This window comes from Oncorhynchus mykiss, chromosome 7, assembly GCF_013265735.2.
Source record: "Oncorhynchus mykiss isolate Arlee chromosome 7, USDA_OmykA_1.1, whole genome shotgun sequence".
Lineage (NCBI taxonomy): Eukaryota > Metazoa > Chordata > Actinopteri > Salmoniformes > Salmonidae > Oncorhynchus > Oncorhynchus mykiss.
This window is the reverse complement of record NC_048571.1, coordinates 56,257,296-56,283,784: the sequence shown is the minus strand read 5'-3', so window position 1 is coordinate 56,283,784 and position 26,489 is coordinate 56,257,296. Positions and strand designations below refer to the sequence as shown.

General features: G+C 47.2%; 1 protein-coding gene across 8 annotated transcripts in view; it reads right to left on the bottom strand.

Annotated features, from left to right (window-relative positions):
• Positions 1-26,489, bottom strand: part of foxp4 (forkhead box P4) — a 188,193-nt gene that overhangs the window by 12,075 nt on the left and 149,629 nt on the right. For 6 of the 8 annotated variants that reach the window (XM_036983565.1, XM_036983567.1, XM_036983568.1 and 3 more), the window contains 6 exons: positions 20,964-21,051; positions 18,644-18,727; positions 12,365-12,596; positions 12,110-12,186; positions 11,868-11,969; positions 445-566 (listed from right to left, as the gene is read on the bottom strand). In XM_036983565.1, coding sequence (XP_036839460.1) covers positions 445-566; positions 11,868-11,969; positions 12,110-12,186; positions 12,365-12,596; positions 18,644-18,727; positions 20,964-21,051 — 705 coding nt within the window. The remainder of the gene's footprint in view (positions 1-444; positions 567-11,867; positions 11,970-12,109; positions 12,187-12,364; positions 12,597-18,643; positions 18,728-20,963; positions 21,052-26,489) is intronic. The other 2 variants (XM_036983562.1, XM_036983564.1) reach the window with 1 other exon arrangement.

The following is a 26,489-nucleotide window of genomic DNA, read 5'->3' as shown; positions in this document are numbered from 1 at the left end:
AGGGTGGGCAGGCAGGCAGATAAATGTGTGATGAGAGCCAGGGTGGGCAGGCAGACAGATAAATGTGTGTGATGAGAGCCAGGATGGGCAGGCAGACAGATACATGTGTGTGATGAGAGCCAGGGTGGGCAGGCAGACAGATACATGTGTGTGATGAGAGCCAGGGTGGGCAGGCAGGCAGATAAATGTGTGATGAGAGCCAGGGTGGGCAGGCAGGCAGATAAATGTGTGATGAGAGCCAGGGTGGGCAGGCAGACAGATAAATGTGTGTGATGAGAGCCAGGGTGGGCAGGCAGACAGATACATGTGTGTGATGAGAGCCAGGGTGGGCAGGCAGACAGATAAATGTGTGATGAGAGCCAGGGTGGGCAGGCAGGCAGATAAATGTGTGATGAGAGCCAGGGTGGGCAGGCAGACAGATAAATGTGTGTGATGAGTTTGTACCCGGTCATCTTTGGTGGTCTTCTCTTTTGGTATTCCACTTCGTCCACCGTCCACACGGCCCCCTTCACGTTCTCCACCCTCACAAAACACTTATGCAGACTCAGGTTGTGGCGCACAGCATTCTAAATGGAGGGAAAGAGAGAGACGAGAGAGGGAGATAGATACAGAGGGAGAGAGAGATGAGAGAGGGAGATAGATACAGAGGGAGAGAGAGATGAGAGAGGGAGATAGAGACACAGAGGGAGAGAGAGACGAGAGAGGGAGATAGCGACACGGGGAGAGAGACGAGAGAGGGAGATAGAGATACAGGAGGGAGAGAGAGATGAGAGAGGGAGATAGAGACACAGAGGGAGAGAGAGATGAGAGAGGGAGATAGAGACACAGAGGGAGAGAGAGGCGAGAGAGGGAGATAGAGATACAGGAGGGAGAGAGAGATGAGAGAGGGAGATAGAGACACAGAGGGAGAGAGAGATGAGAGAGGGAGATAGATACAGAGGGAGAGAGAGACGAGAGTGGGAGATAGATACAGAGGGAGAGAGAGACGAGAGAGGGAGATAGATACAGAGAGAGAGAGAGACGAGAGAGGGAGATAGAGACACAGAGGGAGAGAGAGACGAGAGAGGGAGATAGAGACACAGAGGGAGAGAGAGATGAGAGAGGGAGATAGAGACAGAGGGAGAGAGAGATGAGAGAGGGAGATAGCGACACAGAGGGAGAGAGAGATGAGAGAGGGAGATAGAGATACAGGAGGGAGAGAGAGACGAGAGAGACAGAGAGATAGAGATACAGGAGGGAGAGAGAGACAAGAGAGAGAGATAGAGACACAGAGGGAGAGAGAGACGAGAGAGGGAGATAGAGACACAGAGGGGAGAGAGACGAGAGAGGGAGATAGAGACAGAGGGAGAGAGAGACGAGAGAGGGAGATAGAGATACAGAGGGAGAGAGAGACGAGAGAGGCAGATAGAGACACAGAGGTAGAGAGAGACAAGAGAGGGAGAAAGAAGGAGATCATTTGCTTTCATAAGCATGTAGAGAGCCTGCCTGAAAAGAGAACCTTGTAATGGTTATTTGTCGTTGTTCTGAACAGAATCAAATATGACAAAAACTTGTTCAGACAAAGAAGTCAACTAATGGCTCCTGTAAAGGAGCATGGCAGAGACACACACACTAAACACAGGAGCATGGCAGAGACACACACACTAAACACAGGAGCATGGCAGAGACACACACACACTAAACACAGGAGCATGGCAGAGACACACACACACTAAACACAGGAGTATGACAGAGACACACACACTAAACACAGGAGCACGGCAGAGACACACACACACTAAACACAGGAGTATAACAGAGACACACACACTAAACACAGGAGTATGACAGAGACACACACATTAAACACAGGAGCATGGCAGAGACACACATACACTAAACACAGGAGCACGGCAGAGACACACATACTAAACACAGGAGCTTGGCAGAGACACACACACTAAACACAGGAGTATGGCAGAGACACACACACACTAAACACAGGAGCATGGCAGAGACACACACACTAAACACAGGAGCATGGCAGAGACACACACACAACGGCAGAGCCACACACACTAAACACAGGAGCATGGCAGAGACACACACACTAAACACAGGAGCATGGCAGAGACACACACACAACGGCAGAGCCACACACACTAAACACAGGAGCTTGGCAGAGACACACACACTAAACACAGGAGCACGGCAGAGACACATACACTAAACACAGGAGCACGGCAGAGATACACACACTAAACACAGGAGCACGGCAGAGACACACACACACTAAACACAGGAGCACGGCAGAGATACACACACTAAACACAGGAGCATGGCAGAGACACACACAATAAACACAGGAGCATGGCAGAGACACAAACACACTAAACACAGGAGCATGGCAGAGACACACACACTAAACACAGGAGCACGGCAGAGACACACACACTAAACACAGGAGCATGGCAGAGATACACATACTAAACACAGGAGCATGACAGAGACACACACACAACGGCAGAGACACACACACTAAACACAGGAGCACGGCAGAGACACACACACTTAACACAGGAGCATGGCAGAGACACACACACTAAACACAGGAGCATGGCAGAGACACACACACTAAACACAGGAGCACGGCAGAGACACACACACTAAACACAGGAGCATGGCAGAGGCACACACACTAAACACAGGAGCATGGCAGAGACACACACACTAAACACAGGAGCATGGCAGAGACACACACACTAAACACAGGAGCATGGCAGAGGCACACACACTAAACACAGGAGCACGGCAGAGACACACACACAACGGCAGAGACACACACACTAAACACAGGAGCACGGCAGAGACACACACACTAAACACAGGAGCATGGCAGAGACACACACACTAAACACAGGAGCATGGCAGAGACACACACTAAACACAGGAGCATGGCAGAGACACACACACACACTAAACACAGGAGCATGGCAGAGACACACACACTAAACACAGGAGCATGGCAGAGACACACACTAAACACAGGAGCACGGCAGAGACACACACACTAAACACAGGAGCATGGCAGAGACACACACACACACTAAACACAGGAGCACGACAGAGACACACACACTAAACACAGGAGCACGGCAGAGACACACACTAAACACAGGAGTATGGCAGAGACACACACACTAAACACAGGAGCATGGCAGAGACACACACACAACGGCAGAGACACACACTAAACACAGGAGCATGGCAGAGACACACACACTAAACACAGGAGCATGGCAGAGACACACACACAACGGCAGAGACACACACTAAACACAGGAGCATGGCAGAGACACACACACTAAACACAGGAGCACGGCAGAGACACACACACTAAACACAGGAGTACGGCAGAGACACACACACTAAACACAGGAGCATGGCAGAGACACACACACACTAAACACAGGAGCACGACAGAAAAACACACACTAAACACAGGAGCACGGCAGAGACACACACACTAAACACAGGAGCACGGCAGAGACACACACACTAAACACAGGAGCACGGCAGAGACACACACACTAAACACAGGAGCATGGCAGAGACACACACACTAAACACAGGAGCATAGCAGAGACACACACACTAAACACAGGAGCATGGCAGAGACACACACACTAAACACAGGAGCACGGCAGAGACACACACACTAAACACAGGAGCATGGCAGAGACACACACACAAATTAAACACAGGAGCACGACAGAGACACACACACTAAACACAGGAGCACGGCAGAGACACACACACTAAACACAGGAGCACGGCAGAGACACACACACAACGGCAGAGACACACACACTAAACACAGGAGCATGGCAGAGACACACACACTAAACACAGGAGCATGACAGAGACACACACACTAAACACAGGAGCACGGCAGAGACACACACACAACGGCAGAGACACACACACTAAACACAGGAGCACGACAGAGACACACACACACTAAACACAGGAGCACGGCAGAGACACACACACTAAACACAGGAGCATGGCAGAGACACACACTAAACACAGGATCACGGCAGAGACACACACTAAACACAGGAGCACGGCAGAGACACACACACTAAACAGAGGAGCATGGCAGAGACACACACACACACTAAACACAGGAGCATGGCAGACACACACACACTAAACACAGGAGCACGGCAGAGACACACACACTAAACACAGGAGCATGGCAGACACACACACACTAAACACAGGAGCACGGCAGAGACACACACACTAAAAAACAGGAGCACGGCAGAGACACACACACTAAACACAGGAGCATGGCAGAGACTCACACACTAAACACAGGAGCATGGCAGAGACACACACACACTAAACACAGGAGCATGGCAGAGACACACACACTAAACACAGGAGCATGGCAGACACACACACACACACTAAACACAGGAGCACGACAGAGACACACATACACTAAACACAGGAGCATGGCAGAGACACACACTAAACACAGGAGCATGGCAGAGACACACACACTAAACACAGGAGCATGGCAGAGACACACACACTAAACACAGGAGCATGGCAGAGACACACACACTAAACACAGGAGCATGGCAGAGACACACACACTAAACACAGGAGCACGGCAGAGACACACACACTAAACACAGGAGCACGGCAGAGACACACACACACTAAACACAGGAGCATGGCAGAGACACACACACTAAACACAGGAGCATGGCAGACACACACACACACACTAAACACAGGAGCATGGCAGAGACACACACACAACGGCAGAGACACACACACACTAAACACAGGAGCACGACAGAGACACACACACTAAACACAGGAGCACGACAGAGACACACACACACTAAACACAGGAGCACGGCAGAGACACACACACTAAACACAGGAGCATGGCAGAGACACACACACACTAAACACAGGAGCATGGCAGAGACACACACACACTAAACACAGGAGCACGACAGAGACACACATACACTAAACACAGGAGCATGGCAGAGACACACACTAAACACAGGAGCATGGCAGAGACACACACACACTAAACACAGGAGCACGACAGAGACACACACACACTAAACACAGGAGCATGGCAGAGACACACACTAAACACAGGAGTACGACAGAGACACACACTAAACACAGGAGCATGGCAGAGACACACACTAAACACAGGAGCACGGCAGAGACACACACACTAAACACAGGAGCATGGCAGAGACACACACACTAAACACAGGAGCATAGCAGAGACACACATACACTAAACACAGGAGCATGGCAGAGACACACACACTAAACACAGGAGCATGGCAGAGACACACACTAAACACAGGAGCACGGCAGAAACACACACACTAAACACAGGAGCACGACAGAGACACACACACACTAAACACAGGAGCACGGCAGAGACACACACACTAAACACAGGAGCATGACAGAGACACACACACACTAAACACAGGAGCATGGCAGAGACACACACTAAACACAGGAGCACGACAGAGACACACACTAAACACAGGAGCATGGCAGAGACACACACTAAACACAGGAGCATGGCAGAGACACACACACTAAACACAGGAGCATGACAGAGACACACATACACTAAACACAGGAGCATGGCAGAGACACACACTAAACACAGGAGCACGGCAGAAACACACACACTAAACACAGGAGCACGACAGAGACACACACACACTAAACACAGGAGCACGGCAGAGACACACACACTAAACACAGGAGCATGGCAGAGACACACACACACACTAAACACAGGAGCACGGCAGAGACACACACACACTAAACCCAGGAGCACGGCAGAGACACACACACTAAACACAGGAGCACGGCAGAGACACACACACTAAACACAGGAGCATGGCAGAGACACACACTAAACACAGGAGCATGGCAGAGACACACACACTAAACACAGGAGCACGACAGAGACACACACACACTAAACACAGGAGCCGGGCAGAGACACACACACTAAACACAGGAGCACGACAGAGACACACATACACTAAACACAGGAGCATGGCAGAGACACACACTAAACACAGGAGCACGACAGAGACACACACTAAACACAGGAGCATGGCAGAGACACACACTAAACACAGGAGCACGACAGAGACACACATACACTAAACACAGGAGCATGGCAGAGACACACACTAAACACAGGAGCACGGCAGAAACACACACACTAAACACAGGAGCACGACAGAGACACACACACACTAAACACAGGAGCCGGGCAGAGACACACACACTAAACACAGGAGCACGACAGAGACACACACACACTAAACACAGGAGCATGGCAGACACACACACACACACTAAACACAGGAGCATGGCAGAGACACACACACAACGGCAGAGACACACACACACTAAACACAGGAGCACGACAGAGACACACACACTAAACACAGGAGCACGACAGAGACACACACACACTAAACACAGGAGCACGGCAGAGACACACACACTAAACACAGGAGCATGGCAGAGACACACACACACTAAACACAGGAGCATGGCAGAGACACACACACACTAAACACAGGAGCACGACAGAGACACACACACACTAAACACAGGAGCATGGCAGAGACACACACTAAACACAGGAGCACGACAGAGACACACACTAAACACAGGAGCATGGCAGAGACACACACTAAACACAGGAGCACGGCAGAGACACACACACTAAACACAGGAGCATGGCAGAGACACACACACTAAACACAGGAGCATAGCAGAGACACACATACACTAAACACAGGAGCATGGCAGAGACACACACACTAAACACAGGAGCATGGCAGAGACACACACTAAACACAGGAGCACGACAGAGACACACACACACTAAACACAGGAGCATGGCAGAGACACACACTAAACACAGGAGCACGACAGAGACACACACTAAACACAGGAGCATGGCAGAGACACACACTAAACACAGGAGCACGGCAGAGACACACACACTAAACACAGGAGCATGGCAGAGACACACACTAAACACAGGAGCATGGCAGAGACACACACTAAACACAGGAGCATGGCAGAGACACACACACTAAACACAGGAGCATGACAGAGACACACATACACTAAACACAGGAGCATGGCAGAGACACACACTAAACACAGGAGCACGGCAGAAACACACACACTAAACACAGGAGCACGACAGAGACACACACACACTAAACACAGGAGCACGGCAGAGACACACACACTAAACACAGGAGCATGGCAGAGACACACACACACACTAAACACAGGAGCACGGCAGAGACACACACACTAAACACAGGAGCATGGCAGAGACACACACTAAACACAGGAGCATGGCAGAGACACACACACTAAACACAGGAGCACGACAGAGACACACACACACTAAACACAGGAGCACGACAGAGACACACACACACTAAACACAGGAGCCCGGCAGAGACACACACACACTAAACACACTATTCTGTCTGTAGCTGGAAATAAGACAAGGATGTGCATCTCCTTCCCTAGTTTTATTTTAAAACGTCTTTAATCAGCCAGAATCTACATACACACATACATACACACACACCGCTATCTGCAGCTCACTCCCCTAGGGACCGTCCTCCCTTTTCATCTGCTGTTTGTAGTTTGTTCATGCCCAATTTCATTACCAATTTTAATTTGTCTATAATTAAATCCTGCATATTTTCTCTGACACACTTTTTTAATCCGTGAGAGAGGGACAGGCAGAGCGCGCATCACTCCTCACCATAATTACACACACACACGCACACACACACACACACACACACGCACACACACACACATAATTACACAAACCATAATCAGCCCCAGACCACCCCCGCCCCTCTCCTCCTCACACCCCCTCTCTTTCAAGCCGTGATGCTCCGTTTTGTAAATGAGTATGACCCCAATCTCAGCCCGCCACCCCGCCATTGCTGCTACTCTGCTATTCTCTGCTATTTGCATTTGTCTCCGTGATGAAAGCCTAATTCTCCCAGTTAAAACATTAGCAGTCATTTACCGCAGGTCACAGCACACGTCACACACACACCCAGCAGACACGCACATAAACACAACACATCCTGCAGAGGTTGGGGCGAGGAGAGGTGTAGAGCAGGGTAAGGGTAAATGTGGGAAAGGGGAGAAGGTTGACAGGTGGAAAAGAGAGGTATGGGTAAGGCCTGTGGTGGTGTTGGAGAGGTGTAGGGGTACAGCTAGGGGAGGTATAGGGGGTAGGGATGAGGCTGGGGGTAAGGAGAGGAGGGTAGGGGTGTTACAGAGGTCGTGTGTGTGTGTCACAGTGCCCACACAACAGATGTGTAGTTCTTACCTTTCAGCGAACAGCCCTTCAAATATTGTCCTCAATGTGATATTAGAATTCTTAAAGGTACCACGTTGGTACCAAACGTTCAAGACAGACTCTTAAATGATATGTTGCTGTAATATATTCTACTGAATGTGACCCTGCTCTCTACCCATAAAAAGAAGTTCTCAAACATATTCAGAACCTTGGAGAAATTAAATCACTGTTTAACGCTCTCTGACTGAACAGTCTGCAGTTCACCTCTCCCGCTCTCACATCTCTCTCTCCCATCTCTCTCTCCCATCCCTCTCTCCCATCTCTCTCTCCCATCCCGCTCTCCCATCTCTCTCTCCCATCTCTCTCTCCCATCCCTCTCTCCCATCTCTCTCTCCCATCTCTCTCTCCCATCCTCTCTCTCCCATCCTCTCTCTCCCATCTCTCTCTCCCATCCTCTCTCTCCCATCCTCTCTCTCCCATCTCTCTCTCCCATCCCTCTCCCTCATCCCTCTCTCCCATCCCTCTCCCTCATCTCTCTCTCCCATCCCTCTCTCCCATCTCTCTCTCCCATCTCTCTCTCCCATCCTCTCTCTCCCATCCTCTCTCTCCCATCCCTCTCTCCCATCTCTCTCTCCCATCCCGCTCTCACATCTCTCTCTCCCATCCTCTCTCTCCCATCCCTCTCTCCCATCTCTCTCTCCCATCCCGCTCTCACATCTCTCTCTCCCATCTCTCTCTCCCATCCCTCTCTCCCATCTCTCTCTCCCATCTCTCTCTCCCATCCCGCTCTCACATCTCTCTCTCCCATCTCTCTCTCCCATCCTCTCTCTCCCATCCCTCTCTCCCATCTCTCTCTCCCATCCTCTCTCTCCCATCTCTCTCTCCCATCCCTCTCCCTCATCCCTCTCTCCCATCCCTCTCCCTCATCTCTCTCTCCCATCCCTCTCTCCCATCTCTCTCTCCCATCCCGCTCTCACATCTCTCTCTCCCATCTCTCTCTCCCATCCTCTCTCTCCCATCCCTCTCCCTCATCCGTCTCTCCCATCCCTCTCCCTCATCCCTCTCTCCCATCCCTCTCTCCCATCCCTCTCCCTCATCCCTCTCTCCCATCTCTCTCTCCCATCTCTCTCTCCCATCTCTCTCTTCCATCCCTCTCCCTCATCCCTCTCTCCCATCCCTCTCTCCCATCCCTCTCTCCCATCTCTCTCTCCCATCCCTCTCTCCCATCTCTCTCTCCCATCCTCTCTCTCCCATCCCTCTCTCTCACATCCCTCTCTCCCATCCCTCTCTCCCATCCTCTCTCTCCCATCCCTCTCTCTCCCATCCCTCTCTCCCATCTCTCTCTCCCATCCCTCTCTCCCATCCTCTCTCTCCCATCTCTCTCTCCCATCCCTCTCTCCCATCTCTCTCTCCCATCTCTCTCTCCCATCCTCTCTCTCCCATCCCTCTCTCTCCCATCCCTCTCTCCCATCCCTCTCTCCCATCCTCTCTCTCCCATCCCTCTCTCTCCCATCCCTCTCTCCCATCCCTCTCTCCCATCCCATCCCTCTGTCCCATCCTCTCTCTCCCATCCCTCTCTCCCATCCTCTCTCTCCCATCCCTCTCTCTCCCATCCCTCTCTCCCATCCATCTCTCCCATCCTCTCTCTCCCATCCCTCTGTCCCATCCTCTCTCTCCCATCCTCTCTCTCCCATCCCTCTCTCCCATCCCATCCCTCTGTCCCATCCCTCTCTCCCATCCCTCTCTCCCATCCTCTCTCTCCCATCCTCTTTCTCCCATCCCATCCCTCTCTCCCATCCTTCTCTCCCATCCTCTCTCTCCCATCCATCTCTCTCATCCCTCTCTCCCATCCATCTCTCCCATCCCTCTCTCCCATCCTCTCCCTCCCATCCATCTCTCCCATCCTCTCTCTCTCATCCCTCTCTCCCATCCTCTCTCTCCCATCCATCTCTCTCCCATCCCTCTCTCCCATCCCTCTCCCTCATCCCTCTCTCCCATCCCTCTCTCCCATCCCTCTCCCTCATCCCTCTCTCTCTCTGACCTCCCATGGCTGACACTAGCTTTCCTCATGAAATAACCAGGCCCATTAAAGAACATACATTTTCCTCTATATTTAATACAGGCCAAACCTCTGGACACTCCATACATATATTAATATATAAAGGTAGATATTTAAAGGGCCGGACCTAGGTGGAGAGGAAGCGGGAGAATACATTAATTGTAAAATTTCATAAAGGTGAAATGAGGCGGCTAGATATTTCAGGCTGGCATCTCCCTCCCTTCCTCCCTTAGTCCCTCTCTCCCTCCCTTCCCAATTCAAGGCTATTAGCGCGAGGCTCGGGCCATGACACCCCCTCTTCACCCCTCCTCTCATCTGTCTCTCTCATTCTCTCGCTCAATCTCCCTCTCTCCGGAGGAACTGACACTCAAATTAGAATGAGGCTTCAGTAGAAATGGGTCAGCACCTACACTGTCAAGGTCCAGCCAGGTGTGTGTGTGAGTCTGTGTGTGAGTCATGGACTGCGAGAGTGTGTTTGTGAGAATGTGTGTGTGAGAGAAGCCATTGCGTGTGTGTGTGACTGTAATGAGGCTCTGTGATAGTGAGATGTGTTTCCACTGAGCTAAGTGGAACCGTCTTCGTAGGCCATGTCAGAGTTCACAGAACTCTTCAGAAGACCAGGAGGGAGGGAAGAAGAGGGAGGGAGGGAGGAAGGCGGAGGGATGGAGGGAGGGAGGGTAAAAGAGGGAGGAAGGAAGGGGGAGGGATGGAGGGAGGGTAAAAGAGGGAGGAAGGAATGGGGAGGGATGTAGGGTAAAAGAAGGAGGAAGGAAGGGGGAGGGAAGAAAGGGAGGGAGGAAGGAGGAGGGATGGAGGGAGGGAGGTAGGGTAAAAGAAGGAGGAAGGAAGGGGGAGGGAAGAAAGGGAGGGAGGAAGGAGGAGGGAGGGAGGGAGGTAGGGTAAAAGAGGGAGGAAGGAAGAGGTAGGGAAGAAAGGGAGGGAGGAAGGGGAGGGATGGAGGGAGGGAGGTAGGGTAAAAGAGGGAGGAAGGAAGGGGGAGGGAAGAAAGGGAGGGAGGAAGGGGGAGGGATGGAGGGAGGGAGGTAGGGTAAAAGAGGGAGGAAGGAACGGAGGGAGGGGGTGGGGTAAGTCAATTTAACACCTCTGTAAAGAAACACAGCCACATGGAGTGAGTCCACACACTTACGCACACACACACTCCACTCAGGGCATTGTGGGTAAAATGGCTTATAATCATCAAAACAGCTTGGTGTTTCAATGGCCATGTCAGTTTTTGAGGCTGCCGAGTGTGTGTGTGAGTGTGTGGGTGTGTGTGGGAAGGAGTATTGTCTAATCTGTGTGTGTGTGGATATGCAGTGTATGTATAGTAGGTGAGTGACCATGTGTGTATGCGGAGGAGTGTGTGTGTAGGAATGTGTGTGGACTCACCTTCCATGTGGCTGTGTTTCTCCTGAAGTAGGCAAACATTCGTGTAAACCAGTTATAGATCTCATTAAGAGTCAGCTGCCTGTCTGGAGCCTCCAGAATGGCCTAGAGAGAGACAGAGAGGGGACAACATTAGCCAACGTCTCAACGGAGCTATCACAATACTAAAATGAGAGAAGAGATGAGAGGAGATGACAGGAAGAGAAAAGGAAGAGAGGAAGATAAATGGAGGAGAGGAGACTTACGTGGCGTATGAGAGAGGCGTAGGTGAAGGGAGGTCTGACATCAGCGTTCTTATAGAACTCACAGTTCTGTGCCAGCTCTACAGAGAAAACACACACCACATTAGTCATGGATATATATATATATGCGTGTGTGTGTGTGTGTGTGTGTAAGTCAGTCAGGGAGAAAGACTGTGAGCATGTGTTTACCAGTATGCTTGTATCTATTAAAATGTTTGTGTGTACACAAGTGTGTGTTTTTGAGGGTTGTATGCATACCCTCTCGTATACCTGAGGCGATGGGGGTGCAGAACTTGTCTGCGATGCGCCTGCGTATGGGTCCCACGCCGTGCGGGTGTGAGTGTGAGTGCAGACTGGAGGAGCTGATGACAGAGGGGCCCTGGCGGAGCGGGGTGATGGGGGTGGTGGCGGAGGTGGGGGGGTGAGGTAGACCCTCGGGGTACACCTCGCTCTCCCTCTTCAGCAGGGAGCCACTGGATGCCAGGTTCAGCTGGGGAAGGAAACAGGATGTGAAAGGGACCATCATCATTCCTGGTTGTAGCTTGCTCTCTGGTAGGATGGATGGACAGTTAGCTATGTTGCTTCGACTTATCTAACCCTCTCAGACACATTATACACAAAGACATGAAGAGTGATGCCCAGCTGGCACAAAGACTATATCTATCATATGATCATTAACAGCAAAACAAAGACCTCAGACTCAGTTACACAGACACACACACACATACACACTGCAATTAGCCCTCAGTGAACAAAAGAAAAACAAAGCAAGAAATGGGAGTTTGTGTGTGTGAAGGCCTCTGTGGTCACACACACAGCGGTGGCACGCTCTCTTCACGGCCCAGCTCGGCCCAATTAGGCAGAGCCCACAGGAGCAATGGGAACTGGAAACCAGTCCTCTGAGTCACTCAGGGACGCTTTTCCAAGGCCTGCTAGATTAGAACTAATTAAAACCATCATGGACATGTGTGTGAGTGAGAGAGATAGAGAGAGAGAGATTAAGAGAGTGCGAGCATTATCTGAATTTTCTTATACAGAGCTCTGTCTTCCTTCCTCTTTCTCTTTCCCCCTTTTCTCTCGTTCACCTTCCCTTCTATTTGTCCTTCACTGTCTTTCCAGTCCTAACCAATCCTCCTCCCCCCCAACTTGTCCTCTCCCTGTCTGCTCCAGACGAGTGGTCTGTACCATTTGGACTGGTTAGGGGTCAGGCCTGTTTAACTGCTACTTCATTAGCTCTGGAAATCTGCCTCTATTTCTTTCTCTCTCTCTAGCACTTCTCTCTCTCTCCTTCCCTCCTCTCCTTCCATCCCTCTGTAAAACAGGTACTTCATTAGCTTTGGAACCCGGCCACATCACCAAGGCAACACCACAACCCTCTCAATTGAGGGCAAGCTTTGTTGCAATTCTGAAGACTCCTCCCCTCCACCCCCTTCCTCAAATCGCTGACCCCGAGGCTTGTCTCCCACGACGACACAAAACACGCCTCTTCCTGATTTCCCATTAGGTGCTAACGACAGCTGATGCCCTGCGTTGGCTCCACACACACACACACACACATGCACACACGCACACACGCACACACACCCCGCTGCTCCACTGCAACCATTTATATCCCCTCAAATTAAGACACTCCACTTGTAATTGACAATTAATTTCAACATCTTCATATTTTAATAAGACTCCTCGTCAATCTGAATAATTAAATATTCATTAGATACCTAATAACAACCCTGCCTGTGCCAGCCTGCCTGCCCGGAGACACAGAGCTCCATCCCTCAACACAGTTTCCATTTTGGCACTCTTTTTTACATTTAGTCTAGTCTTCTGTCATTTGACTAATGATTTAGTCTAGTTATTGTCAAAATGATGAAAACACTGGGCCATTTTAGTCAACTAAATTTCCTTTCATTTTAGTCACATTTTAGTCACATCACAGAAATATGACAAAGATATATAAGATTAATATTATATTATAGAACATTTATCTGACCATGTAAATTCCTAATTCAGCCTACATAGATATTGCACATGAGAGAGCGACAATATCACCAGTATCACCAGTTTTCGCAAAGTACGGGAGCTAAGGCCTGAGTGAAAAGTTTGGGAATCCTTATTCAACATGTCAGAGAGGCATGTTTGTTCTACATAGCGTATTTCTATCTGACCGTTCCAAAACGTTGCGTTCTGCTGAACGTGCCCCAGGTTGTTAGCTACAGCAGGCTAATGACTTAACATGACTGAACAAGGTGTAGCCTAAACAAATGGTTAACAGTCTGGTTAGCATGTAGCCTAGTTTTAGAATGGCCTGTGATATGTTTTATAAATGTGTTTAATAAATGTGTTTTATAAATGTGTTTTATAAATGTGTTTTATGAATGTGTTTTATGAATGTGTTTAATGAATGTGTTTTATAAATGTGTTTTATAAATGTGTTTTATAAATGTGTTTAATGAATGTGTTTTATAAATGTGTTTTATAAATGTGTTTTATGAATGTGTTTTATGAATGTGTTTTATAAATGTGTTTTATAAATGTGTTTTATGAATGTGTTTTATAAATGTGTTTTATAAATGTGTTTTATGAATGTGTTTTATAAATGTGTTTTATAAACGTGTTTTATAAATGTGTTTAATGAATGTGTTTTATAAATGTGTTTTATAAATGTGTTTTATGAATGTGTTTTATGAATGTGTTTTATAAATGTGTTTTATAAACGTGTTTTATAAATGTGTTTAATGAATGTGTTTTATAAATGTGTTTTATAAATGTGTTTAATGAATGTGTTTTATAAACGTGTTTTATAAATGTGTTTAATGAATGTGTTTTATAAATGTGTTTTATAAATGTGTTTTATAAATGTGTTTTATAAATGTGTTTTATAAATGTGTTTTATGAATGTGTTTTATAAATGTGTTTTATAAACGTGTTTTATAAATGTGTTTAATGAATGTGTTTTATAAATGTGTTTTATGAATGTGTTTTATGAATGTGTTTAATGAATGTGTTTTATAAATGTGTTTTATAAATGTGTTTTATAAATGTGTTTTATGAATGTGTTTATAAATGTGTTTTATGAATGTGTTTTATAAATGTGTTTTATAAATGTGTTTTATAAATGTGTTTTATGAATGTGTTTATAAATGTGTTTTATGAATGTGTTTTATAAATGTGTTTTATAAATGTGTTTTATAAATGTGTTTATAAATGTGTTTTGATGAATGTGTTTTATGAATGTGTTTTATAAATGTGTTTAATAAATGTGTTTTATAAATGTGTTTTATAAATGTGTTTATAAATGTGTTTTATGAATGTGTTTTATGAATGTGTTTTATAAATGTGTTTTATAAATGTGTTTTATAAATGTGTTTTATAAATGTGTTTAATAAATGTGTTTTATAAATGTGTTTTATAAATGTGTTTTATAAATGTGTTTTATAAATGTGTTTTATGAATGTGTTTATAAATGTGTTTAATGAATGTGTTTATAAATGTGTTTTATAAATGTGTTTTATAAATGTGTTTTATAAATGTGTTTTATAAATGTGTTTTATGAATGTGTTTATAAATGTGTTTTATGAATGTGTTTATAAATGTGTTTTATAAATGTGTTTAATGAATGTGTTTTATAAATGTGTTTTATGAATGTGTTTTATAAATGTGTTTTATGAATGTGTTTTATAAATGTGTTTTATAAATGTGTTTAATGAATGTGTTTTATAAATGTGTTTTATGAATGTGTTTTATGAATGTGTTTAATGAATGTGTTTTATAAATGTGTTTTATAAATGTGTTTTATAAATGTGTTTTATGAATGTGTTTATAAATGTGTTTTATGAATGTGTTTATAAATGTGTTTAATAAATGTGTTTTATAAATGTGTTTTATAAATGTGTTTATAAATGTGTTTTGATGAATGTGTTTTATGAATGTGTTTTATAAATGTGTTTAATAAATGTGTTTTATAAATGTGTTTTATAAATGTGTTTATAAATGTGTTTTATGAATGTGTTTTATGAATGTGTTTTATAAATGTGTTTTATAAATGTGTTTTATAAATGTGTTTTATAAATGTGTTTAATAAATGTGTTTTATAAATGTGTTTTATAAATGTGTTTTATAAATGTGTTTTATAAATGTGTTTTATAAATGTGTTTTATAAATGTGTTTATAAATGTGTTTTATGAATGTGTTTATAAATGTGTTTTATGAATGTGTTTTATAAATGTGTTTTATAAATGTGTTTTATAAATGTGTTTTATAAATGTGTTTTATAAATGTGTTTTATGAATGTGTTTTATAAATGTGTTTTATAAATGTAAAATGTGTCCAGCTAATGCATGATAGAAAGAAAAAAACATAGCGCCGGCATTATGGGTCATGTCTTTTGAACGGTGGCCTAAGGACTAGAATCAACATGTTTTCTCTGAGGAAAAGAGACTTGGCTACATTGGCTACACAGAACCTGGATATGAAATGCAGTTGGAAAAGTGGGAGGGTTAAGTGAGACTACAAGCCTACTTTTCTATAGCCTACTCAAGGGAGAGAAAAACAAAGCTAGACTGTTGTTTTACTATTAAACTCAATGGTGCTATTGTTTTACATTTCATAAAGTAGCCTGTTTCTTAACCAGGCAAATGGTAGCTAACTAGGAGGCTGGTGGTGACTGGTTAGCTACATGGAAGCTAGAGAGTTGCCTACGCGATGTGTATCATCAGAGGATGTGTATCATCAGAGGATGTATATCATCAGAGGATGTATATCATCAGAGATGTGTATCATCAGAGGATGTGTATCATCAGAGATGTGTATCATCAAAGGATGTGTATCATCAGAGGATGTGTATCATCAGAGGATGTGTATCATCAGAGGATGTGTACCATCAGAGGATGTGTACCATCAGAGGATGTGTATCAGAGGATGTGTACCATCAGAGGATGTGTATCATGAGAGGATGTGTATCATCAGAGGATGTGTACCATCAGAGGATGTGTACCATCAGAGGATGTGTATCAGAGGATGTGTATCAGAGGATGTGTATCATCAGAGGATGTGTATCATCAGAGGATGTGTACCATCAGAGGATGTATATCATCAGAGGATGTGTACTATCAGAGGCTGTATATCATCAGAGGATGTGTACCATCAGAGGATGTGTATCATGAGAGGATGTGTATCATGAGAGGATGTGTACCATCAGAGGATGTGTACCATCAGAGGATGTGTACCATCAGAGGATGTGTATCATGAGAGGATGTGCATCATGAGAGGATGTGTACTATCAGAGGCTGTATATCATCAGAGGATGTGTATCATGAGAGGATGTGTATCATGAGAGGATGTGTACCATCAGAGGATGTGTACCATCAGATGATGTGTACCATCAGAGGATGTGTATCAGAGGATGTGTATCAGAGGATGTGTACCATCAGAGGATTTATATCATCAGAGGATGTGTATCATCAGAGGATGTGTACCATCAGAGGATGTGTATCAGAGGATGTGTATCAGAGGATGTATATCATCAGAGGATGTATATCATCAGAGGATGTGTACCATCAGAGGATGTGTACTATCAGAGGATGTATATCATCAGAGGATGTGTATCATCAGAGGATGTGTATCATCAGAGGATGTGTATCATCAGAGGATGTGTATCATCAGAGGATGTGTACCATCAGAGGATGTGTATCATCAGAGGATGTGTATCATCAGAGGATGTGTACTATCAGAGGATGTATATCATCAGAGGATGTGTACCATCATAGGATGTGTACCATCAGAGGATGTGTATCATCAGAGGATGTGTACCATCAGAGGATGTGTATCATCAGAGGCGGAGTGGAGCCGAACTGCCCACACTCATCGCTTGCTCCCCCACAGTTCACCAGAGAGAATATAGGTCCTTCCCACTGCTGAACAGAACTGCACTGCACATCTGTGCTGCTAATATTAATTGTGCTTATCACTGAAAAGCTCTCAATTTCTCCAAAAACTCTCTTCCAGTCCACTTAGGACACAGATTTTAGACACAGAGATAATTTAGTCTCCTCTCGTCGATTTAGTCAACTGAAATGAAAATATTTTTCGTTTAGTTAATCGTTTTTTCTGGGTCTATTTAGTCAGTTTTAGTCTTTGACAAATATTTGAGTCATTATGATAGTTGACGAAATGAACACTGTCTCAACAGGGCAGAATGATGGATGGCTCACACACATTAAAAGGTTCACCCATATTTCAATAATTTATTTGGATAAAGCTTGTGTGGTTTTGTGATTTATGTTGGTATTGTGATCAAAGGTTACGGAATTCTTATAATCAGATTATTACTCTATAATCGAATAGTTTATTACAGGGACCTGTGCTCATGTAGAACACCCCTTATGCATATTTACATACTAATAATGAACGCTATAGATAACACTAAAGTGAATAAAGGCCAAGTGTAAGCCCCACTGATCAACAGAGGATGCAAACACCAAATACCTGCTACAGCATTGTGAGAGGTAAGGGGTCAGGGGTGAGAGGTCAGGTACTCACAGGTTGGTTGAAAGGCTTTGGCTCCGATGGGCGCATGTGCAGGTGGGTCATCATGGCCTGCAGCCGCTCACTCTCCTTGGCCAGCTGAGAAACACACACACACACACACACACACACACACACACACACACACACACACACACACACACACACACACACGTCAGCAAAACTGTCCTTTTTGAGTCAATAATTACTATTGTCATAGACGAGAAGCAGGGTAGTAAGGAAAAGACTCAAGCTCCAGTCACACCAACCTGGGTTTGTCTTGTTGTTTATAGACTGCAGGTTTATTCTCACACTGTGGACTTGATAATATCCAGTCAAGCCACATCAGCGTCAATGCAACATCAGCCTCCCATTAAAGCAGTAAAACACAGATATTTAGGGGAGGGTGTGAAGTAATGGGTGTTTGTGTTAGAGAAAGAGGCATCCCCTTAGTCTATGATTTAGCATGTGGTGGTGTGTGTTTGTGTGTGTGTGTCTCAGGGCTGTTGTCACTGTCTCACAGCACCAGTCTCCCCAGGCACAGAGAGAGATGGGAACCCTCTCTACACACACACACCTAACATTTTCTCACACATTACACACACACCCTCACAGACACAGACACACTAGCCTGCAGACACTCGTCCCTGTTTGCCATTGCTAACTGCAGTTTAGTGGGTGCTACTGTGCTATAGCCTGTGGAAACGCCTCCTAAATCTCTACTGAGAGACATCTCAGTCAGCGTGCCAACACACCACAGCCAGGGGCTAGCTAGTGAACAGGAGGGTGTGTGAGAGACATCTCAGTCAGCGTGCCAACACACCACAGCCAGGGGCTAGCTAGTGAACAGGAGGGTGTGTGAGAGACATCTCAGTCAGCGTGCCAACACACCACAGCCAGGGGCTAGCTAGTGAACAGGAGGGTGTGTGAGAGACATCTCAGTCAGCGTATCAACACACCACAGCCAGGGGCTAGCTAGTGAACAGGAGGGTGTGTGAGAGACATCTCAGTCAGCGTGCCAACACACCACAGCTAGGGGCTAGCTAGTGAACAGGAGGGTGTGTGAGAGGCATCTCAGTCAGCGTGCCAACACACCAGAGCCAGGGGCTAGCTAGTGAACAGGAGGGTGTGTGAGAGCCATCTCAGTCAGCGAGCCAACACACCACAGCCAGGGGCTAGCTAGTGAACAGGAGGGTGTGTGAGAGACATCTCAGTCAGCGTATCAACACACCACAGCCAGGGGCTAGCTAGTGAACAGGAGGGTGTGTGAGAGACATCTCAGTCAGCGAGCCAACACACCACAGCCAGGGGCTAACTAGTGAACAGGAGGGTGTGTGAGAGACATCTCAGTCAGCGAGCCAACACACCACAGCCAGGGGCTAGCTAGTGAACAGGAGGGTGTGTGAGAGACATCTCAGTCAGCGAGCCAACACACCACAGCCAGGGGCTAGCTAGTGAACAGGAGGGTGTGTGAGAGACATCTCAGTCAGCGAGCCAACACACCACAGCCAGGGGCTAACTAGTGAACAGGAGGGTGTGTGAGAGACATCTCAGTCAGCGAGCCAACACACCACAGCCAGGGGCTAGCTAGTGAACAGGAGGGTGTGTGAGAGACATCTCAGTCAGCGAGCCAACACACCACAGCCAGGGGCTAGCTAGTGAACAGGATGGTGTGTGAGAGACATCTCAGTCAGCGAGCCAACACACCACAGCCAGGGGCTAGCTAGTGAACAGGAGGGTGTGTGAGAGACATAGGCCTGGAGAAGCTAGCACAAGCACTGGCTGTGTGTCTAGTAGTATGGCAGCATTGAGTGAATGTGTGTAAGATGTGCGTGTGTGAGTTTATGTGTGTATGTAGGTACTATAACAGGGCAGTAGTGGGGTAGGTGACACGGCAGGGAAAGGGGAGAGGACAGGAGGCGTGATGAGATGTGACACTGCCTGTCTCTCTGTCACTTTGTGTTGCCCATCGGTGGCTTCAGGCTTGGGGCTCAATGCCGTTTACCAGGGGGACCAGGGCCACAGCTAACCCGAACTCCAGCTCCAACACCCTGGGTTCGCCACTATGCTGTTTGGGGGTTCTTGTGGGGTGTTTGTGTTTGGCTGCATCATCTTGATGTCCACCCCTCTTCCTCCTCCTTCCCTCCTTCCACCCAGTAGAAAGGGACTGGAATGGACTGGAGGGTTATAATTGGGGCCTATGATGCCTGCTTTCCTCTTTAAATTACAAGCTCCAGTGCTTTCACTAAACCCCCAGCCTGGCTCAGACAAGTACAGACACAGAGAATGACTGTGTGTGTGTGTGTGTGTGTGTGTGTGTGTGTGTGTGTCCCACCTGTATCTCCAGCTGTTGGACCACCTGCATCTGTACCCTGCACTGGGCTGTACTGCGGTCATCCAGAGCATGTTCATTGTTCAGATGCCTGAGAAAGGAGGAAAGATAGAGGAAGGGGTAGAGATAGAGGGAGAGGTAGAGATAGAGGAAGGGGTAGAGGTAGAGGAAGGGGTAGAGATAGAGGAAGGGGTAGAGATAGAGGAAGGGGTAGAGATAGAGGAAGGGGTAGAGATAGAGGAAGGGGTAGAGGTAGAGGAAGGGGTAGAGATAGAGGAAGGGGTAGAGGTAGAGGAAGGGGTAGAGATAGAGGAAGGGGTAGAGATAGAGGAAGGGGTAGAGATAGAGGAAGGGGTAGAGATAGAGGAAGGGGTAGAGATAGAGGAAGGGGTAGAGATAGAGGAAGGGGTAGAGGTAGAGAAAGGGGTAGAGGTAGAGGAAGGGGTAGAGATAGAGGAAGGGGTAGAGATAGAGGAAGGGGTAGAGGTAGAGGAAGGGGTAGAGATAGAGGAAGGGGTAGAGGTAGAGGAAGGGGTAAAGGTAGAGGAAGGGGTAGAGGTAAAGGAAGGGGTAGAGATAGAGGAAGGGGTTGAGATAGAGGAAGGGGTAGAGATAGAGGAAGGGGTAGAGGTAGAGAGAGAGAAAGGGGTTGAGATATAGGAAGGGGTAGAGGTAGAGGAAGGGGTAGAGGTAGAGGAAGGGGTAGAGGTAGAGAGAGAAAGGGGTTGAGATAGACGAAGGGGTAGAGGTAGAGGAAGGGGTAAAGGTAGAGGAAGGGGTAGAGATAGAGGTAGAGGTAGAGGAAGGGGTAGAGGTAGAGGAAGGGGTAAAGGTAGAGGAAGGGGTAGAGATAGAGGAAGGGGTTGAGATAGAGGAAGGGGTAGAGGTAGAGGAAGGGGTAGAGATAGAGGAAGGGGTAGAGATAGAGGATGGGGTAAAGAGAGAGGAAGGGGTAGAGATAGAGGAAGAGGTAGAGATAGAAGAATGCGTAGAGATAGAGGAAGGGGTAGAGATAGAGGAAGAGGTAGAGATAGAAGAATGCGTAGAGATAGAGGAAGGGGTAGAGATAGAGGAAGAGGTAGAGATAGAGGAAGAGGTAGAGATAGAGGAAGGGGTTGAGATAGAGGAAGAGGTAGAGATAGAGGAAGGGGTAGAGATAGAGGAAGGGGTAGAGATAGAGGAAGAGGTAGAGATAGAGGAAGGGGTTGAGATAGAGGAAGGGGTAGAGATAGAGGAAGGGGTAGAGATAGAGGAAGGGGTAGAGGTAGAGGAAGGGGTAGAGGTAGAGGAAGGGGTAGAGATAGAGGAAGGGGTAGAGATAGAGGAAGGGGTAGAGATAGAGGAAGGGGTAGAGGTAGAGGAAGGGGTAGAGATAGAGGAAGGGGTAGAGATAGAGGAAGGGGTAGAGATAGAGGAAGAGGTAGAGATAGAAGAATGCGTAGAGATAGAGGAAGGGGTAGAGATAGAGGGAGAGGTAGAGATATAGAGGAAGGGGTAGAGATAGAGGAAGAGGTAGAGATAGAAGAATGCGTAGAGATAGAGGAAGGGGTAGAGATAGAGGGAGAGGTAGAGATATAGAGGAAGGGGTAGAGATAGAGGAAGAGGTAGAGATAGAGGAAGGGGTGGAGGTAGAGAGAGAGGAAGGGGTAGAGATAGAGGGAGAGGCAGAGATAGATGAATGGGTAGAGATAGAGAGAGAGATAGAGGAAGGGGTAGAGATAGAGATAGAGGTTGAGATAGAGAGAGAGATAGAGGAAGGGGTAGAGATAGAGGGAGAGATATAGATGAAGGGGTTGAGATAGAGGAAGGGGGAGAGATAGAGGAAGGGGTAGAGATAGAGGAAGGGGTAGAGATAGAGGAAGGGGTAGAGATAGAGGAAGGGGTAGAGATAGAGGAAGGCGTAGAGGTAGAGGAAGGGTAGAGATAGAGGAAGGGGTAGAGATAGGGAGCGGTAGAGATAGAGGAAGGGGTAGAGATAGAGGGAGAGGTAGAGATATAGAGGAAGGGGTTGAGATAGAGGGAGAGGTAGAGATAGAGGAAGGGGTAAAGGTAGAGGAAGGGGTAGAGATAGAGGGAGAGGCAGAGATAGAGGAAGGGGTAGAGATAGAGGGAGAGATAGAGGAAGGGGTAGAGATAGAGGGAGAGATAGAGGAAGGGGTAGAGAAAGAGGGAGAGGCAGAGATAGAGGAATGGGTAGAGATAGAGGGAGAGATAGAGGAAAGAGAAGAGATAGAGGAAGGAGAAGAGATAGAGGAAGGAGAAGAGATAGAGGAAGGAGAAGAGATAGAGGAAGGAGAAGAGATAGAGGAAGGAGAAGAGATAGAGGAAGGGGTAGAGGTAGAGGGAGCGGTAGAGATAGAGGAAGGGGTTGAGATAGAGGAAGGTGTAGAGATAGAGGGAGCGGTAGAGATAGAGGAAGGGGTTGAGATAGAGGAAGGGATAGAGATAGAGGGAGAGATAGAGGAAGGGGTAGAGAAAGAGGGATAGGCAGAGATAGAGGAAAGAGAAGAGATAGAGGAAGGGGTAGAGATAGAGGAAGGAGAAGAGATAGAGGAAGGAGAAGAGATAGAGGGAGAGGAATACAACTGGGTTATAACCTACATGACAAGCAAAAGAACGCATATTAATCTGTAATTCACACATATTCATCTTGTTGTGAGTGAGTGTGAGTGCTTGCAGCAGACAGCTCCAGTTTGTGTGATTCCGGCCAACGGTGACTTCATTTAAATAAATATTCACATTTATGTGACTGCAGATATTTGTTGATTTTCCTGTTTAGAGCTTTTCAAGAGACCAGAGGGCTTTACACTCTTATCCAGACAGACACACGCGGAAACACATGGAAACACATGGAAACACACAACAGTGGGCTTGGACCAAACACTTCACAGTATAAACTAGATTTCCTCCTCAAAGAAAAACAACACAACCAAGTCCAAACATGAGAGTCAACTGTTGAACTCAGTGTTAAACAAAACAACCAGTTTACACAGCGGAGGAGAGAGGGAGTAAGAGGAGGTTATGTAAAGAATAATATTATAAGTATATCATTTCCTTATAAGCTTTTTCGTTTTAGTGTAAAAGCTAACTGTGTGTGTCCTGCTCTTTGGGCCATGCCCTCAGAGTGTATCAGAAGAACACCTGGAGAATAGGGTCTACTCTCTGATGAACTCCTAATACACTGCCCCCCTGAAATGTGTGTGTCTGAATGGTGGCACTGTTTGTTTCCTCTGGTGTGGGAGGATCCAGGACCTTCTGATCTTTTCCCTCCCTCCCTCCCTGCCTCCCTCCCTCCTTCCCTCCCTCCCTCCCTCACTTAATCTGCTCATGACAACTCTGAGATGTGTGTGTGTGTGTGTGCCGTTTAGAGAATCATGACCCAGTGTGTGCATGTTTAAGAGAAAGGGGAGTTGGGCAATATTAGAAGGAAAGAAGAAATGAAACAATAACAATGATGTCATGGCATAGCTAATCCCAGCATAGATAGACGGCTCAAGTGCATGATAATAATAACAAAAACATGATCTCACCCTTTTCCCTCCACTCCCCCTCTCTCTATTCCTCCACTCCACCTCTCTATTCCTCCACTCCCCCTCTCTCTATTCCTCCACTCCCCCTCTCTCTATTCCTCCACTCCCCCTCTCTCTATTCCTCCACTCCCCCTCTCTTTATTCCTCCACTCCCCCTCTCTCTATTCCTCCACTCCCCCTCTCTCTATTCCTCCACTCCCCCTCTCTATTCCTCCACTCCCCCTCTCTCTACTCCTCCACTCCCCCTCTCTATTCCTCCACTCCCCCTCTCTCTATTCCTCCACTCCACCTCTCTATTCCTCCACTCCCCCTCTCTCTTCTCCTCTACTCCTTAACTCGTTATTCCTCCACTCCCTAACTATCTTCTCCTCCACTCCCTAACTCTCTAGTCCCTCCACTCCCCCTCTCTCCACTCCTCCACTCCCCCTCTCTATACTCCTCCACTCCCCCTCTCTCTATTCCTCCACTTGCCCTCTCTCTACTCCTCCACTCCCTAACTCTCTTCTCCTCCACTCCCTAACTCTCTAGTCCTCCACTCCCCTTCTCTCTAGTCCTCCACTCCCCCTCTTTCTACTCCTCCACTCCCTAACTCTCTTCTCCTCCACTCCCTAACTCTCTAGTCCTCCACTCCCCCTCTCTATTCCTCCACTCCCTAACTCTCTACTCCTCCACTCCCTAACTCTCTAGTCCTCTACTCCCTAACTCTCTAGCCCTCCACTCCCTAATTCTCTTCTCCTCTACTCCCCAACTCCCTAGCACTCCACTCCCTGTCTCTCTATTCCTCCACTTCCTAACTCTCTACTCCTCCACTCCCTAACTCTTTCTCTCTTCACTCGCACACTCTCTCTAACCTAAAACTATTTTCCCCCTCTCTCGCTCTGTAACTTACTTTCTTCTCTCTCTACCCTCTCCCTTCTCTCTCTCCCTCCTCTCTCTCTGTAACTTACTTTCTTCTCTCTCTACCCTCTCCCTTCTCTCTCTCCCTCCTCTCTCTCTGTAACTCACTCTCTTCTCTCTCGACCCTCTCCCTTCTCTCTCCCTCCTCTCTCTCTGTAACGCACTCTCTTCTCTCTCCCTCCTCTCTCTCTGTAACTCACTCTCTTCTCTCTACCCTCTCCCTTCTCTCTCTCCCTCCTCTCTCTCTGTAACTCACTCTTGTCTCTCTCTACCTTCTCCCTTTTCTCTCTTCCTCCTCTCTCTCTGTAACTCCCTCTCTTCTCCTCCACTCCCTAACTCTCTTCTCCTCCACTCCATAACTCTCTACTCCTCCACTCCCTAACTCTCTATTCCTCCACTGCCTAACTCTCTTCTCCTCCATTCCCTAGCTCTCTAGTCCTCCACTCCCCCTCTCTCTACTCCTCCACTCCCTAACTCTCTTCTCCTCCACTCCCCCTCTCTCTACTCCTCCACTCCCGAACTCTCTTCTCCTCCACTCCCCCTCTCTCTACACCTCCACTCCCCCTCTCTCTACTCCTCCTCTCTCTACTCCTCCACTCACTAACTCTCTTCTCCTCCACTCCCTAACTCTCTATTCCTCCACTCCCTAACTCTCTATTCGTCCACTCCCTAACTCTCTATTCCTCCACTCCCCCTCTCTCTTCTCCTCCACTCCCTAATTATCTTCTCCTCCACTCCCTAGCTCTCTAGTCCTCCACTCCCTAACTCTCTAGTCCTCCACTCCATAACTCTCTTCTCCTCCACTCCCTAACTCTCTTCTCCTCCACTCCATAACTCTCTACTCCTCCACTCCCTAACTCTCTATTCCTCCACTGCCTAACTCTCTTCTCCTCCATTCCCTAGCTCTCTAGTCCTCCACTCCCCCTCTCTCTACTCCTCCACTCCCTAACTCTCTTCTCCTCCACTCCCTAACTCTCTATTCCTCCACTCCCCCTCTCTCTTCTCCTCCACTCCCTAACTCTCTATTCCTCCACTCCCCCTCTCTCTTCTCCTCCACTCCCTAACTCTCTAGTCCTCCACTCCTTCTCTCTCTATTCCTCCA